General features: G+C 41.6%; 2 protein-coding genes across 2 annotated transcripts; one reads left to right on the top strand and one right to left on the bottom strand.

The window, feature by feature from the left end:
• Nucleotides 1–3635: 3635 nt before the first annotated feature.
• Nucleotides 3636–8746, bottom strand: slc39a1 (solute carrier family 39 member 1). Its single transcript, XM_070963201.1, has 4 exons — nucleotides 8456–8746; nucleotides 7239–7369; nucleotides 6422–6724; nucleotides 3636–4829 (listed from the first exon to the last, which is right to left on the bottom strand). Exons 1-4 carry the CDS (start codon nucleotides 8568–8570, stop codon nucleotides 4476–4478), a joined length of 903 nt encoding a protein of 300 aa, XP_070819302.1. The 5' UTR covers nucleotides 8571–8746; the 3' UTR covers nucleotides 3636–4475.
• Nucleotides 8747–9189: 443 nt separating this feature from the next.
• Nucleotides 9190–13628, top strand: tmem208 (transmembrane protein 208). Its single transcript, XM_070963315.1, has 6 exons — nucleotides 9190–9393; nucleotides 10182–10277; nucleotides 10924–10983; nucleotides 11082–11218; nucleotides 12195–12279; nucleotides 12404–13628. The coding sequence occupies exons 1-6, from the start codon at nucleotides 9388–9390 to the stop codon at nucleotides 12539–12541; spliced, it is 522 nt and encodes a 173-aa protein (XP_070819416.1). The 5' UTR covers nucleotides 9190–9387; the 3' UTR covers nucleotides 12542–13628.
• Nucleotides 13629–17285: the final 3657 nt, after the last annotated feature.

The raw sequence follows: 17285 nt of genomic DNA, 5'->3' as shown, positions 1-17285 counted from the left end.
GAAGTCCCTCCCACCCCATATCAAATCATGTACCACTATTGTCAGTTTTAAGTCTAACCTGAAGACACACTTTTATTCCTTGTAATTTCTTTTTATGCTCTTTTTTATCCCCGTAAATCTTTTATACTTGGTTCTTGTTGTATTCTTGTGTATTTCTCTTATGTATTTACTTTATTTCGTTTTACACTATCTTTGCCTTACTATATTATTGGAGTCTTGTATACTTGAGTTTGTATTTTCAGGGCATGTATACTGTTTTGCCTTACCTACAATACCTGTAAAGCACTTTGGGTCAACTGTTGTGCGTTTAAATGTGCTATACAAATTAAATGACTTGACTTGACTTGAGGGCTGCACGGTGGCACAGCAGGTAGTGTGCGTGCCTCACAGCAAGAAGGCTGCCGGTTCGATCCCTGGGTCAGGCGGGGCCTTTCTGTGTGAAGTTTGCATGTTCTTCCCGTGCATGCGTGGGTTCTCTCCGGGTACTCCGGCTTCCTCCCACAGACCAAAAACATGCTCATTAGGTTAATTGATGACTCTAAATTGTCCGTAGGTGTGAGTGTGAGTGTGAATGTTTGTTTGTCCTTGCATGTGGCCCTGCAATCGGCTGGCGACCGGTTCAGGGTGTACCCCGCCTCTCGCCCATTGTAGCTGGGATAGGCTCCAGCCCCCCGCAACCCCGAAAGGGATAGGCGGTATAGATAATGGATGGATGGACTTGACTTGAGGTCTATCTTTATATTAAATGAACAGATATGAAAATGGTCGCCTTCTTCTCTTTCAAGTGGATTTCCCAAATCGGCAAACATTTCCTTTAACCTCTTTCAGGCCTGTTTGTAGTTAGGTTTTTTAAAAATAATTGTTCATGTAATTGAAAAGTTTTAAATGATGAACTGTGGCTTGCATGTTTTTCTCCTTTCTCTCGACACACCCCTACCCTCTCTTGTACACCCCTGGGATACAGCATGCCATCGCAGCATGAAAAAGCAGAGCTTGTGTAGGTTTGTGACATAATCTGCATCATGTCTGAGAGACGAGAATACCATCGAGTGCCATCGCTGAGCTGGTGGAAGAGGTTAATGAGCTGTGGGTGAACACAGGAAGCGTCCCTGCATCCCACATTAAAGCTCGATGCTCCGCTGGGTCTCCCTCCTCCACACACTGAGGCCTCTGTCATCCAGAGCTGGCAGACTTACTGTACTCTGCTATTGTTCCTCCATCAGCACCTCTCATTAGTGGATCCTCATGAATAACCTCCTATTCCCTCGCAAAGACAAACAGGGGTTAACAATGCCGCCATGTATCACATCAGACGTGGCTGTACAAGTGTTTTATTCTATACTGTTGGGTTCTTCGGCGTAAAGGAATTCCTGCCAGTTATGTCACAAATAGGCAGTGGTGGCTGCTTTATATGCTGCTGGGTAGTTTAATCCACAGCGATGCATCATGTTCTATAAGATCATCACATGTTTGTAGCATCGCTGTCCTGTGAGAACCTCGTATCTCTAAAAAGTCAACCTTTCATGAGCTCAGATGAGCTTCGTGATGATGCATTTTCATACATGAGATTTATTTAGCTTAACAAGTAGGACACCTGTAAACCCACTGCACAGGTGTTACTAATACCATTAACAAAGGTCCGTTCTATTCAAGTGTCCCAGTTAGCCATGAGAGTCGTTGATTACACCTGTGGCTTTCCTACTGCGACATGTCAAAGTGTGCTCTGTGAAAAAGGAAAACGAGGCGAGGTGGCCAGAAGACTTTCTGAATTAAAATACCTTCTGAAATTGTGCATTATCAGTGTACAATAAACTGTGCATTATCACAAATACCATTAATTATTTCTCATTACTCATTACATTGTTTACATGTGTGCCACATCTTACTTTTTTTCTCACACTATCCCCTTTAATGCTGTAACACTGCAAGTTTCCCCACTGTGGGATTAATAAAGCATTATCTTATTTTATCTCTTATAAGTCCTTAAATCTTAAACATGCATCACTGATATTCCAGTCCTCTAATCATGCCTTTGTAAAACACTCTTTACTGAGAGAGGCTGTCAATCAGAGGATCGACACTCCCACCTAGTGGCACCAGTAACATGCTGCCAGCCACATAATCTAAACGCCCCTCCACTACCTGACCAACTGACCACAGCATGCGAGTATACAGGACTGTGAGTTCCGCATTGTCAGGGAACAGGCTGACTCCCTTCCTCCTCATCCTCTGCTCTGAAGACCACCCACAGATCAGCTAACTGCCATCTGCAAAACCTCTCTGACGGAGAACAGAGGAGAGACTGAGCCGCCTCCAGGTCAATGCAGGGAAAACCAAAGACTTTGTGGTGGACTTCTTCTTCTAATGGTGGAATCCTACAATTACCCGAGTGTTCACCTGAATAATAAACGAGACTGGACTGACAGTACAAATGTTCTATAATACGAAAGGTCAGAACAGACTGAATCTCAACCCAGTGGAGGGTGAAAGCTGAGCTACCATCCCCAATGGAGAACATGTCCCACCCCCCCGCAGCCTCTGACGGCACCGGGCAGCTCCATCAGCTACAGGCGAGTCAATATCAATGCACACTAAACCTGCAAAATTAATATTTCCTATGTGCAATAATGTGAATTCAACCACTGTCTGTTTTATGTATTGTTTTCTTATTCATCACATTCTGCTTTCTTTCTTACTGATTCTTTATATTATCACTTTATTCGCTGCAAATTCCCCTGAACTACATAACAGATACTTAAGTTTGAGACATCATTCATGAACAAAAGTACTTTTAGATGTAAAAGTAAAATAATTACATTAGCTAATATATTTTGGAGACCCATTAATATACAGCATGCTTATTATACAAGAGATTACTAACATACTTAATATTAAAATATAATCACTGAGAGAATAATTTGAATAACCTGAAGCTTTGTTTCAATGACGTCTAAATAAGCATAAAAATGATTCATTTAGTCTGTCTATAAAGTCACCTAACATTGATTACAGGCTCTGCCACCTTTTCATGCAATAAACAAGCAGGCAGATTTTTTTTAACTTTATTCAGATGAAGTTTATAGACAACAAAGTCGCCTCTAGGGCTGACTTTTTATACGTGGTTATTGTGACAAACGCTGAGGTGAAAGCAGTGTCATTCCTTTCAGCAGATGACCTGATGATGCAAAAATATGAATACTATGCACATTGGCACAGAACATGATCCATGTTTCTTTTTCATCCTCCTGCTGCCTGCTCTGACCAGGAAACAACGTGACCGTCACATGACAAGCAGGAATTGTGACTAAACAGACAGTTAAAGCTATACTTGCACACATGGACTTAAGACTTAAGACATTGACTTTGGGCATAAACAGGCTCAAACTACATGTACACTGGACCTTTTTAACTGTGTGCTACACTCTGACTTTTATTGTTTTTCACTTCTGTCTGGTCCTGTTCAGGTCGATAAAGCGGCAAAACAGGTTGGACTGAACCAGGGGAAAGGTCGACATGAAGCAAATGAAGCAAAAAACAGCCATCAGCTTGTCTAAATGTGTGGAGGTAATCGGTAATTCTTTTTATTGGAAAAGTGCAAACAGAATAAAGATAAATCCTACACATTTTCTCATGTCTTATTTTTTTGGCATACAAATTCTTAAGGCATCACGGAGTCAGTTTACATTTACACTAGTGTACTGGACAAAGAAAAGTTGATTGTTGAATCATTGTGAAATAAGCAGCCTAATGCTGGACACTACATCTAAAAGCATTGCACTAAAATGCCAGTATTCATCACATAAACCTGGGCCAGTGGAAACACCATTAATAACACTTTACAAAGGCCAACCATGCAGCTGAGCCCGCAGTGAGGAACACACCACAGGAAATACAAGTGAAGGCACAAACAGTGCTTTTTGGAAAGAAGAAGCTTCCCCTTTGAATTAGTTTCGACTAAAATGTAAACATTAATGAGGTACTGATATACTGACATGACTGAATTGCATGCAAGGTTTCATACACATATAACGCAGCGCTTTGTTTCCAGTGGTTTCCTCAATAGTGTCAAAGGTCAGAGACTTGTTTGCGGGTCCAAAGCATGTTTGAAAACAAGGCCAGTGATAAATGAAGGGACTCAGTGATGTGTCACCGCTTTCCCTTGGACCAGAAGTGTTTCCTCTTTATGTAAAATCCTCTTAAAAAGAAATTCTATATGCACTAATTGTCCAGACTGCTCTGTTATAAAATGATGTAAAAGTAAATGGAAAGCAATTCAACAGCTGTTGACCTGCTCCCTTTGACATTAAAAACTCCACAGTTGGATGTAACAGTTTGCCGGTAATCCTACTTCTTCTTTCCTGATGAAAGCAGTTTGTCTTCCTGCACATGAGTCACCCACACCTGTGGGAGCAGCAGCAGTCGGCACCTTCGGGTCACATCCTGACAGCCACCCGAAATGACGACGGCTCTCCGTCTCAGCCCAGAAACGTCAGAGCTGCCATGACACTGAAGCCCAGCAGGATGAAGAGCACCTTGAGCAGCTGCTTCCCGGGAGAGTTGAGCTCATGTGGGAGGATTTCCAGAAAGGTGATGTAAACAAACGTCCCTGCGGCGAGCCCCTCCAGGACGGCCTGGATCAGCGCTCCAGCTGCGAGCTGAGCCTCCATCACGCTGATGCCGATGGCGATGCCTATCGGCGACATCACGGCGAACACGCCGATGTAAGCGGTCACCCATAGTGGACGCACTGCGCTCTGGACCAGCTTCACAGACAGGCTGAACACTATGATGCTCTTGTGGACAAGTATAGCGATGCAGATCTCTAACACCTGCAGAAACAAACAGGTTTTACGGTTATTTCAACCTCCTTTAACAGCTTTTGTCGAACAGTCCATAAAGAACCAGCCTACAGAAACAATCATAAAAGTTGATGATTATGTATTTAAAGGCTGAGCTGAGTTTTAGTGGTAAACAGGATGGAGCAATAAGGCAATATGAACTAAAATATATTATGGATTTGTCAACCATTGGAGATTTTTGCCCTGCTGCAGGTCTGCTTTAAATTCTACATTTTATATTAGCGGCCTAAATCTTACACACTGGGCCTTTAATTAACTGTCTACTGTTTATTTTAAGTGTAACAGTGAAGTGAATTTCTAGCTGAACACACATAAACAACACACAGATGAAGTTCAGAGTAAGTTCAGTCATGAAGACTCTCTTTATGCCTCACACAGTCAAGTCTCTCTCTCTTTCTTTTAATCAGCTGACTGTGGCGGTTTTCTCTTTCAGTTAAACCAACCAGGGTTTTTGCCACAGTCTCCATCAGCCAATCACATTGTTTCTGATGAACACTGAATCTGGTCTCCCCTCTGCTTGCTGTCATTTCACTGCCTTCCTCCACCCGAATCGCCTCCAAGTCATCCCATCCAGTGCCAAGGTGGAGCTCCTCAGATGTCCACTCCTCACCTCATCCACACCACCACCACCACCACCACCACCACCACCACCACCAGTGTCTAGCCTCTTCCTATTTCTCATCATTATTGTGCAAATGTCCGCTAAATATTGGTTCAAACTCCTGACTGAATTACATGTAGATGAAAAGCAGGAACGCTGACAGCATGTTTGGACTGTTTCGGCTGTCTTGTGACACAGATCAGACGAGATTCCTTTCCTCTCAAAGCGTCCTGAAGCTACGAACTGAATCCCCGCTTTCTTCTTGCTATATGAGAGTGCTTGGAATTTGACCCTAGAACTCAACTCAACTCAACTCAACTTTATTTATAAAGCACTTTAAAAAACAACCACAGCTGTGACAAAGTGCTGCACATAGGAACATAAATAAATAGATAAAATGAATAAACCTAAAATATAAGACAAACAATAAAAACAATAGACACAGTAAAACAGGAGCAAGGTCTCAAGCTTGGTCGAAAGCCAAGGAATAAAAATGTGTTTTAAGACGAGTTTTAAAAATGGGCAATGAGGGGGCCTGTCTGATGCACAAAGGTAGGTCGTTCCATAATCTTGGGGCAGCGACAGAAAAGGCACGATCCCCTCTGAGCTTCAACTTTGACCTCGGTACCTCCAGGAGCAGCTGATCAGCTGACCTGAGGCACCGAGCAGGAGCGTAAAGATGAAGCAGCTCAGAGAGGTAAGGCGGGGCGAGACCATTTCAAGATTTAAAAACAAATAAAAGAATCTTAAATTGAACTCTAAAATGCACAGGCAGCCAGTGGAGGGAGGCCAGGACGGGCGTTATGTGTTCCCTCTTACGTGTTCCGGTCAGGAGACGAGCAGCAGCGTTCTGGACCAACTGGAGACGTGAGAGGGAAGACTGGCTGAGAGGGAAGAAGCACTATGGAGAACAACAGGAAGCTCCTCAGGACTCTTTTAACATCAGCTTCTGCCTCCTTACCTTTGAGTCAGTGCTCTGCAGGCCGATAGCAAGACCCTCAAAAACCGAGTGGAGCGAGAGGGAGAGGAAGAGCATGAAGGAGCGAAAGGGGGAGTGAGCCTGAAAGTCAACATGGACGTGGTGGCCGCTGCTCTCCAGGTCGGGGCTTGTTGCGTGGCCGTGGCCGTTTCTGTTGTCCTGCATGAGGGGCGCCCTCTCCTCCTGAGCCCCTCCAATCTCTCTACAGTTCAGGACAATCCTCTCCAGTATGAGGACCATGAAGAAGCCGGCAGCTATGATGAACTCTGGAAGGGGGAAACCGATCTATTTGAGACCGACACAGAGAGATGAATTAGTGTACAGACTAAAGCACAGTACAAGGAGAGGATGTCCAAAAGTGAGGCGACAAAAGCAACTGAACAATGTTTTACTCATTAAGAGAACAGAAGAGCAAACAGCTGCCTTTAACTTAGTACTCTTAGATTAACAACAGTATGCTGTAATATCGACAGTGTGTGTATTAGTTAGTCAATGAACCAATTAGTCGATCAACAGAAAATTAATCGACAACTATTTGGATAATTGATGCATCCTTTAAGTAAATTATCAAGTTAAAAACACCAAACACTCTCTGGTTCCAGCTTCTCAAATGTGAGGATTTGCCGGGTTTTATAGCATATAGTTTTATATCACTGTGAACTGAAGACGTTCAGACTGCCGGTCGGACAAAACAAATAATCTGATGTAGATTTTTCTGAGATTTAGTTGCAGTGTCTGTAACATATGCGAGGATTTCTTCAGACCTAGTTTGTCAAAACCAGCGCGTATTCAGACGTACCTCCACCTCCTGAGCCTCCAGCTCGGCGTTGATGTCTGACAGATAATCTGGAATGATGTCCAGCAGACATGCTGCCAGGAAAACGCCGCCGGCAAAACAGCTGATCAGACTCAGCACTGTGCGATGGGTTTCTGCAGACGGACAAAGAAAACATCTGTTATGATCCAACATGAATTTACACAAAGAGTGGTAAAGTTACTACAGACAAAATGCCTCAAACTGCAGAGTGAACGAAGCATATTTTCCAATTTTTGATAAACTGTGTTATTGTCACTTGGTTGAATAAAAAAACCTGATTACTTCGTTAGCTCATAACTGAGGGATTGATGGCACATCTCAGACATGGTTGATAATTGCTGGAGGATCATGTGACACACACTTTCACTTCCACTTCCAAGGTTCACCAACTTGTGTCATACACTACATCAAATGTGATCATGTGCTCAGAAGGATTTGGGCTTCAGGCTCCAACCCTGTCAGGTGACCCCAGCTCAGGAGGGTTTATCAATGGTAGTAACGAGTTTACACATTAGAGATTAAGGCTGACATAAATGATGGTAACAGCAATGCAAGAATCAGCCGTGTCAGACGATTGCAAGCTTTATGGGAATGTAAAAGAAAAAAAAAAAAAAAAAAACGTTTCCAAAGAGTTGGTAGTTTTTTGCTCACAACGGCGGTTGTTTGACTTATAATCAATGATTCGAACCCCTTCTTTTACTCAATCACATTTCCGTTATCACTTCGTTAATGGTTTCTAGGTTGCAGTTGATAAAATCTATAACAGTTAATTGCCATTACAACACGATCTAGGGCTAAAAACACGTGATTCGGTGAGACAGACGCCTGGTGAAGCCACTATCTTACACCCTGTACCTTCCGCTAATCTTAGGTGGGGCACTTCTACCAAACCTCATTTAAATTTCTGCCAATTTAAGCATGATTTGTCTATTTGCAAATAATAGCCCAACAAGAATACGATCCAAAACTACACATTAATTAGTGAATATTCTTTGTTTTAGTTCGGCGAGTAATAAACCAACAAATAACCAAATGAAAGTAAAACGTTAAAATAGTTCGCCATAATCCACATCATTTATCTGAGTGGAGACAACGGTAACGCCAACTCTTCCTTGAAAATTAATATAACCCTGATATCTTAATGAAAAACAATGTTAACAGTTTATTTCAGCTTATATGTAATATGAAGGTGTACCGACCGGTCCCGTTTGTGTCTCTGAACCATCTGACTCGAGCAGGGATGAATCCAAAAAGAAGAGTTAAGAGCAATAAACCGACCAGAGCGCCGATTTTCACCTGGAGCAAATAATCCATTTTGTCGCATAAAGTGTCAGTTCAAGAAAGACGTTCACGACCTAAATGTACGACCATTTGATAGATATGAAGCGAGCCGAGGCTTGCTGACCCGTACGATGGGAGTTTCACTGTGTTAAGCAGCCACCTGATGTTGTTGTTAGGAAAGCAATCGCACTGTTGAGGCTACGGTGGCCGAGAGGGTAAGCATTTTTTTTTCGAAAACCCAACAGTGCGCCCCTATCGCTTTGGTAGCTTTACTTTAATAACAATAAGAGTAGCCTATGTGCCAAGGGGCCTACATTAGACACAATGGCCAAAACATTTGTCAAGTGGCAAATTTATCAGATAAAAACCTGGTTTTATTTTTGGTACACTTTATAAATGATCTACAACAAAAGCCAACCAAATTCTTCCATGCTTTAATATTAATTTTATAAGTACAGTTTTTCTAGTATGGCTTATGCTGCATTTATCTCCGTTTTAACGGCTGTAACTGTCTCTTGATTCGAGTATTTATTAAAAATTAACTCAGACTAGTCATTTAGTATTATATGTTAAAGCACCAGCAGGTGGCACCCTGGCACCAAATTTCACGAGCGCTGTCGCCGCCTCATGAGGACAGCGAGTTGATGACGACATTCTCATGCGCCGGAAATGCTTACTCCACACAGAAATCTGAAGTGCTGATGTGTTACAAGGAATAACACAGCAGAGAGACCTTTGACTTTCTCTTTTGGTGCAGTAATATAACGACGGAGAGAAGCGGCGGAGGGTCCCAGGTCGATGTCAAAGGAGACGCCGTGGAAGAGCTCAGCAGCAGCGGGTCAGAGAGCCGATGGCGGTGAGAGAAGCAGACACATGCCGCTGCAGCACTGAATGACTGACGAGAGATTGGCTCTTTCACCTCGACATTTACTCCTATTATTAACCTTAATGAACACAAAAGTCACATTTACGTCAGTGTGTCCCACTGACAGAATATTTCTGAATAATGCTGAATCACAGAGAATTTAATCAAAAGTAAGATAAATCACTTCCTGGACTTTCATTTGTAAATCTGTAACAGTAAATCTATTTACGTGTGATGTTATGCAACCTTCCGTGCCCCCTTATTAAAATCCCTACATGTGAGTTTTGTTTTATGATCGCGTTTAAAATTAATTAAACATTACAAATTATATTTACCTACATGAAATTTTCTAAGAGGGTACAAACATGTACAACCAATAAACGAACACAGAACAGAGCAAACAGCATAAGAAATATTTGTCCCAGATCTACAAGAAAAATGGTTAAAAATGCACTATTGTCATGATTTTAATATAGTTGGAAAACAGTAGAAAAATGTGTATTCAGTTCATGTTTACACACCAGAAAGGAGATCTATAGTGAGACACTTTCCTTCATTTATTGGCCATTAAAAAATAACATAACAAAGATGTGTGTTTTCATCTTCCCTATACTAAGTCAGGATACTGATGCAAATGATTTTCAAAGTTGAGCAGAAACAGTAAGATGAGTGTCAGATATCAAATGCTGCCCCTGCATTAATTCAGAACACATTGATGGGTTGATGTGGCGTAGAAACAGTCAGATATATCTGAAACTGCTCTGTGTGTCTCCCGACAGCCCAAAGTTAAAGTTGGCACAAAGGGAAAGAAGCAGATCTATGAGGAGAACGAGGCAACGCTGAAGTTCTACACGAGAGTCATCCTGGGAGCTAATGTAAGAACCTCAAAGCTGTTTTTTTTTTGTTGTTGTTTCAGTCAAAGGAAATGACTGAACGTCACTGTGGTGGACGCTGACCATCGTGTCCATGAATGAGTTGTATCACAATAACATCACTTTGCAGACATGTTGTCTGTGTTTATTAACTTTATTCTCATTGGATTCAGGGCTTGTTCATGCTAAACTTCAGTCCAATATAAATAAAATCCTCTCTTGCACTGTAAGTAATTTTGAATTGTGATATCCAGTAAATTATCTGGAAATTCAACTTTTCTGGTTATTAGAGTGAATTAAATGCCTGTAGAATCAATGTAATTCATCATATTTTTGGTAAAATCCTGTGAATCCAAAATACACACAAAGCAGTACCTGCAATAAAACATATAGAAAAATCTGGGATGGATCCTACTGTAGGGCTTCAACTAATAATTATTTCTAACATTAATCAGCTCTAGATTTTATAGATTAATTAAAGAGTAGTGTAATATAAGAAATGTTAAAAAGCAAATGGTCACATTTAAGAAACTGGAACTAGATGATGTTTCATTTTTGCTTGAGAGATGATTGAAATGACTGACAGATTAGTTTTCTGTTGATGGACTAATTGATCAACCGTCTAGTCTTTGCTGCTCTTCCTCCGCAGGCAATATACGCTGCCGTAAATCTTCTGGTTTTCTACAGTTCGTCCACATTTTGGACATGGGTGAGTGCTTTTTTTCAAATCCACATATCCACAAATCTAATGTGGTTTCTGCTGACGCCACGCTCTGCCTGGCCCTAAACCGTGTCCTCCTCCTGTAGCTGCTGCTTGTGTTTGCACTAGCCGTGTATGTCGGGAGTTACCGCTCCATGTCTGCCATGGCCAAGCCAGTGTTTGCTGAGGATGGGAGTCTCCTGGACGGAGGAATAGACCTAAACATGGAGCAGGGAATGGCAGAGTAAGCAGACCTCATTATGTATTAAATATAAATATATTTGGAAGAGGAGCTCCATAATTAGGTAATAAATGTATCATAAAAACAACGTGACTCTGTGAAACAACTTGAAAATACTCTTTTACACACAGCTTAAAGTGCCGAAAATAGAGCCAAGTATCAGGATGTTTCTGGATGCTGATCATGAAGCAGAATAAAGAGTAAAAAGGTAAAGAGGGAGCGTAGTAGATGTAAGCAGATGGCGTATTAAAGTCCCCGTCTTTTTACTTTGCTCGTGTAGTAATGATACGCCTTTTGAGCACTGGTGAGTGCTTGGCAGGCTTTTTTTTTCGCCCTGGGTTTCACCTATCAGGCTACAATCTGTCTGTCCTAACCCTCTAATTGATGGAACATATTGGAGACAGGAAGCTTTGCAGACGTTACTCAGGGCTGAAAATACCTCCCGCCCTCATCTACTGTGTAAATAATTGAATTTATATCTTTAAGACGTGACGATGTTTGACTTCACATTCTAAAACTGGAATAAAAATATGCTGCAACTTGCCATCAGTTAAGGCAATGAAGGACAGTCTCTGAGACACAGGTAGAGTTTTTGGTGAATAAGACTGTTTTTGTCTTGGAGTCGAGATGCCAGCAGAGCTTCACTGTATGTTAGTCTTACTTCTCTATCAAAGAAGCTAAATGTGATGTTCAGTTGGGTTTGTGCATTAATCATGTAGAACTTTATCAGTCCTCTGGAAAACAGTCTCTAAGTGAAGACAACATGTTTCTCACTGAACATTATGCCCTGGAATCATACATGTCAGTATAGTGATAATCTCCATTTAGTCAAAAATGCCTTTTATTGAAGTCTCCACTACATGTAAGGACAGACGTGGACGTAAATGCACTGTGACAGGTTGGTGGGGGCATCCCTCCACAGATAACTCCATTAACTCCAATTCAGTGATCATTTATTTTCTGTGTGTTTTGGATTTAGGCACCTGAAGGACGTCATCCTGCTCACAGCCATAGTGCAAGTCCTCAGCGCCATCTCCTCTTATTTCTGGTATCTTTGGCTGCTGGTAAGAGCTTCCTGTGTCCAGTTTCTCCCATAAATCCTTTCAGTTAGCTGTTTTTCTTCTGCCTGATGCCTCTTCTGTTTTGCTGTCCTCATGCCTCATAATTCGATCTTGCGTGTGTTGTCAGGCCCCGGCCCGAGCCCTGCACCTGCTGTGGGTGAACTTTCTGGGCCCCTGGTTTATGGCAGAAAGCCCGTCAGCACCAGAGGAAGTCAATGAGAAGAAGCAGAGAAGACAAGAGCGCAGACAGATGAAGAGATTCTGATGCTGCAGAGCAGACGGAGCAGTATTTTTATACACAGAATCTAATCTACAGATAGCGAGGAACTCATAAGTTATTTAGGAAGAAATGTTGTTATTAAGTTAAACTCGATCCAAATCTGATACTGCAGGATCTTGTTTTCCATGTTTGTTTTCTTTCTGCTTTCTCCTGTAATCACATTTTCTCCCTAAATTATGAAATGAAATCTTCCCTATTTAGATAATGTCACGGTCCAAATTTCATTTGTCCTCATGCAGAGATTTAAGAGTTTTGCCGTTGCACAATCCCGTCAAGCTGCCCCCTGCAGATTTCCATCAAATACTCCCCCCAAAACCCTGCGATACAGTGACGAAATGAGTCCAAACCATAGCCAGCTGAATTTACTCTGTCGGTGCCACTTTTGTTGTGGCACGTCTTTTCCTTGATTTTATTTTTGCTGATCGTATCAGAATTCATCGGTGAGCCTTCATTACAGAGCCGAGACGTTTTGTTTGTAAGCTTTTACAAAATGAACTGGATGTAAGTCAACGTTAATGTGAAAGTGTAAACTTTTTTTGCAATAAAACTCTTCCTCCAGTGTGTGGAGTCGATCATCGTATGCGTTTCGTTTTATTTTTCAGTCTGCCTGGTTAACATTATGCTCTCAGTCATGACTTGAATTACTGACCAGTTATGCTCCATTGTCTCTGTCTCTGAGTGTGTCTTTTAAAAGGCCGGGTCCACCTTAAAGGCTCTCTAACAGGCTGTAGATGGTTATGATGTATTTCTCATAGAAAAACGTGGAATGAAAGCTTCCTCAATCAAAAACAGGTTCAAATCAAGTGTAGCATAAAGGCCATGACAGTTATCCTTATTTTCCACTAAAAGCAACCAAAACTATTCGTTGTGACAACAAATGATCTCCAGGAAAGATGCTGAGTTCTTTTCAGTTGCTCAGTTTATCGACCTGAATTAATTCTTTGCTCTTATTTTCACTTTAGTCATTCTGCCATATTTGATGACATGAAAACTTGTATTGTTTTGGTTCTCAACAGTCCACTTGTCGAAATAGAAATTAAGACTTTTTTTAATAATAAAATAACCTTCCTGACACCCCGTTTACTTGTCTTTACTACTACAAATTCATGAAGAGGAGGAAGGATTGATTGTGATGTTGGGATCATGCACTCAAAGCTTCTGTTGGGGACATTAAAAGATCAATTTATGGGGTTATATCAAGTTGTTTTTTTGTGTTTTAGCCATTTTAAGACTGCAGCTGAATCATTTTCATTATGAGTTAATGTGTTGATTGTTTATTAGATTAATAATTCCTTGTTTGGCCTTTTAAGAGGATGAGTCAGTCCTGCTGACCATAATCCTGTGTGTGTTGAGAGGGTGTTCTCGATCCAGGCATGTAATCCTTTAATTTACTGTATCTGAGAACAAAAACAGCCCAACCTTCCAAACAGAGACATGCTTTTTCACAGAAACAACACCTAGTTTTATCTTGGATGAGATTTCCTGCTTGACATTTGAACTCGCGGTTCACTTCCTTCTGCCCTACAGATTCGAGCGCTGCAGCCTCGTGCATGATGTGGCGGCTTCAGGCTTTCCAGGACAGCAAACAGGTTATTTTTTTATTTAGGATTTTAAATACAAGTGTGAGATTTAGACAAGCATCACATTGAAATTACGGGTTAGAGAACTTCAGACACCGTCGCCTGTCTTTTTTCAGTGGCTCTGGAAAACTCACATATTTAAGTTTAGAGATTTATGATTAAATCTGACAAATCAGCGTTTAGATGACAGTTTAATCCCCAAATACTGAAGAAACGTCGACCGCTGGGCGCACAGCTACACTCAACATTTGTGTTTCCATCCGGTGAGTTGAGCCTTGTCCTCGGGGGAAAATGTTGTTTATTATCAAGTCTGCTAAGTGACTTTATACTGTCTATCCAGTGTTGACAAAAGTATATTCAGTGATTATGTTCATGCTCAGACTCCAAAGAGAGTGAGTGGGCTGGCTAAGCCCAGATCTGCTCCCAATATAATTACAGATTTCTCATTATTGTTACATCCATGCTTACCCAACTCAACAAGCTGCAACCTGCAGCCTTCACGAAGGGGAATCACTGCGATGGTGTGAATCCCGTTTAAAGGAAACAAAACAACATGGCATCTACAAAGTTTGCCTTAATCTCATACATGCAGGAACCCAAACAGCCTTTTATACCCAACTTTAAACTTTTCCTAAAATGCCAATATCCCCACAAGCCTTTTCAAAATGACTGCTTTTGCTTTGCCTGTGTTCTGCCCTCCTTCATTCCAGCCCTGTGGTCCTATACTGTCTCTATTATAGGGTTATAAACAAAGTAACCAAAATTAGAGCAGCACGGCATCCAGTTGTCAGGGCCAATCCCAGATGTGGGCTTTGAGAGGGACCATGTTGCAGTGTAATTTAGCACTGAGGACACTCACTTGCACGTTACCCCACCCCCTTAAAACTCGCATATGTACTTTGTGCTTTCTGGAGGAAGATGAGCAGAAATGTTGATTTTACGTGTGTTTATTTCAGCCAGTTTGTCTGCTGAGATACTCCCCAGTGAAAAGTTTGAAAAACGAACCGTGTGGCTGGAAACACGTGATCGTTTCTGCTGGAAGCTTTTTCATCGGCAAGCTTTCCTTTTGTACACTAACACGAAATTGTCTCTGCTCGTACTTTGAACACAAAACAGAGAAGTATCTCCTAAAATAACGTGCTGCACGTGAGAGTCCCTGTCTTGGCTGCTGATTTAAGATGGAGAGAAAAGAGTGGGGGAGAGAGGCTCTTGTTTAACATGGCAGTAAAAAGGGTTCATCCTGACAAGATGAAATAAGGGAGTTGAGCTGCGTTACATTTTCCAGGCTTTGTGTGCAGATTTACATGTTATAACCTAAAAATTTGCAGCAGTTTAAACCCATTCGAACTGCGCAAGAGCAAATAAATGCTTACAAATTCACAAAAACGCTTCAACCTGAAGATAGAAAGCGGGGAAGTGAAGCCTTTTGTCTCATTGGCTCCGGCAGAGCATGGCCTTCAGATTTTAGATCCCTTTTAGAGCCAGACAAAACAGGAAATTGGGGGGCATCTGGGCAACAGGCGAGCCTTTGACCCTTGAACTACAGCCCTCCCTGTCTTTGAAGTCAAGAGAGAGAATCACAAGCAATTATGCACGATGCAGAGTGTGTTCCCTTGAACATTAAGCCTCCACTGTGTAAACAGAATCAGAGCTCTCTGTGTGTGTTTGGCAGAGCTGTGGGTGTAGTCCGCTTCAAGTTTATAATCTCGGCTCTGTTTCAACCCTGTTTTGACTCAAACAGAACTGACCCAAACACTTTTCACAGTTTGGGTTGTGGCGAAGGAGTGGCTAGTGTTCGTACGAGTCACTCCTGCAATTATTTTAATTTTCCATCTATGATCTGCAGGCGTTCTCTTGCTTATAGCAAGTATGCACCACTATTTCCAGCATCATCATTTAGCTTAAAGACGACACCGGTCAGGCAGCGTTCGCAGCTCCCGCCATAGCTTTAAAAGGGAGCTGTGAAGAATTTGTACCACATTTGTCTCTCTCTCTGTTTGTGTGTGTGTGTGTGTGTGTGTGTGTGTGTGTGTGTGTGTGTGTGTGTGTGTGTGAAAGCATCTTGAGCATCATACTTGGTGGCAAATACTCCACCCTCCTCAGAGATTGTCGCCTCTGTTTAACATCTCGCTCCGTCCCCCTATCAGCCTGTCATCTGCTCCTGTTCGTCACCAGCTGCACACTGAAGACAGATATGATAAATCAATAAAACCATAGACATAATGTCACATCCGTGAATGTGCCACAGCTATTAGCAGACTTACATAAGATGTTATGGACTATGACATATTTAATGATGAATGGTGTCTGCACATAAACACCTCACTACCTTTTTATTATATGTAAATGCAGGTCTACTGTCAAAGCGTTACCATCACTGTAAGGCAACGCTTGTTTTAGATACTCCAGTGTTATTATTAAACTATAAATGACAAAAAGTAAATGTAAGAAACCTACCAGGCAGTTTTAAAGGGGAACCCCTCTTTCATGACTCCAGAGGGAGCCTCGAGTGATGTCACTTAAGTCAGTGTCAGTTTGGAAAAAAAAAATCTTTGGTGTGGACGTGAGCAAACTTGGCCTCTGTTGCCGGCTCCTCTGCATGAGGCTAACAGGGATGGCTAGTGCAGCTAATGTAGCTTGAACCGCTAGTCTCAAGCACAGACATAAATATCTGCATATTGTAAATTTCATTGTATATATTGTTTATTGCCTCATCATTCTTTGTATATATTGTTTTTAACTTGTTCTTCAGTTTTTTGCTTCTTTTTGTCTTTCTGTCCTCATTGAGCTGGATGTCTTCTGTCCTCTGCGAGCACATTGAGTGTAAAGTTTCAACCAGAGTCAAATACCTTGTATGTCGACACATATTTGGTGAATACAGCCAATTCCGAAGCTTTGAAATTGAATAAAATTCTATTGTAATGATAAATTAATCACTCAGTGTTTAATTTATTATCAAACGAATGTGTTAAAATAGCACAAAGAATTACGAAATGCCCTCCAGAGTAAGGGGGATAAAATGTAATCCATGAGGTACCATAAAAATAACTGAGTCACAAAGGGTCAGCATATAAAATGTATATTAAAAAAAATTCTCCAGAGCTCATCAGCGCAGCAGATATAACCTCTTGATTTGGTCCTGGACACAA

This window comes from Chaetodon trifascialis, chromosome 1 (genome assembly GCF_039877785.1).
Source record: "Chaetodon trifascialis isolate fChaTrf1 chromosome 1, fChaTrf1.hap1, whole genome shotgun sequence".
Lineage (NCBI taxonomy): Eukaryota > Metazoa > Chordata > Actinopteri > Chaetodontiformes > Chaetodontidae > Chaetodon > Chaetodon trifascialis.
The sequence above is the reverse complement of the archived record's forward strand: the minus strand, read 5'-3'. Positions and strand labels throughout refer to the sequence as shown.

What these genes read in the sequence shown, in the direction of transcription:
- slc39a1 (XM_070963201.1), bottom strand. Translation starts at nt 8,570, where the DNA reads ATGGATTATTTGCTCCAGGTGAAAATCGGCGCTCTGGTCGGTTTATTG. An exon ending in CAGAGACACAAACGGGACCG is followed by an intron (nt 7,370 to 8,455) that starts GTCGGTACACCT and finishes GTCCGTCTGCAG; the next exon opens with AAACCCATCGCACAGTGCTG. An exon ending in TGCAGAGCACTGACTCAAAG is followed by an intron (nt 4,830 to 6,421) that starts GTAAGGAGGCAG and finishes TTGTTTCTGCAG; the next exon opens with GTGTTAGAGATCTGCATCGC.
- tmem208 (XM_070963315.1), top strand. An exon ending in CGTCCACATTTTGGACATGG is followed by an intron (nt 10,984 to 11,081) that starts GTGAGTGCTTTT and finishes CTCCTCCTGTAG; the next exon opens with CTGCTGCTTGTGTTTGCACT. An exon ending in TCTGGTATCTTTGGCTGCTG is followed by an intron (nt 12,280 to 12,403) that starts GTAAGAGCTTCC and finishes GTGTGTTGTCAG; the next exon opens with GCCCCGGCCCGAGCCCTGCA.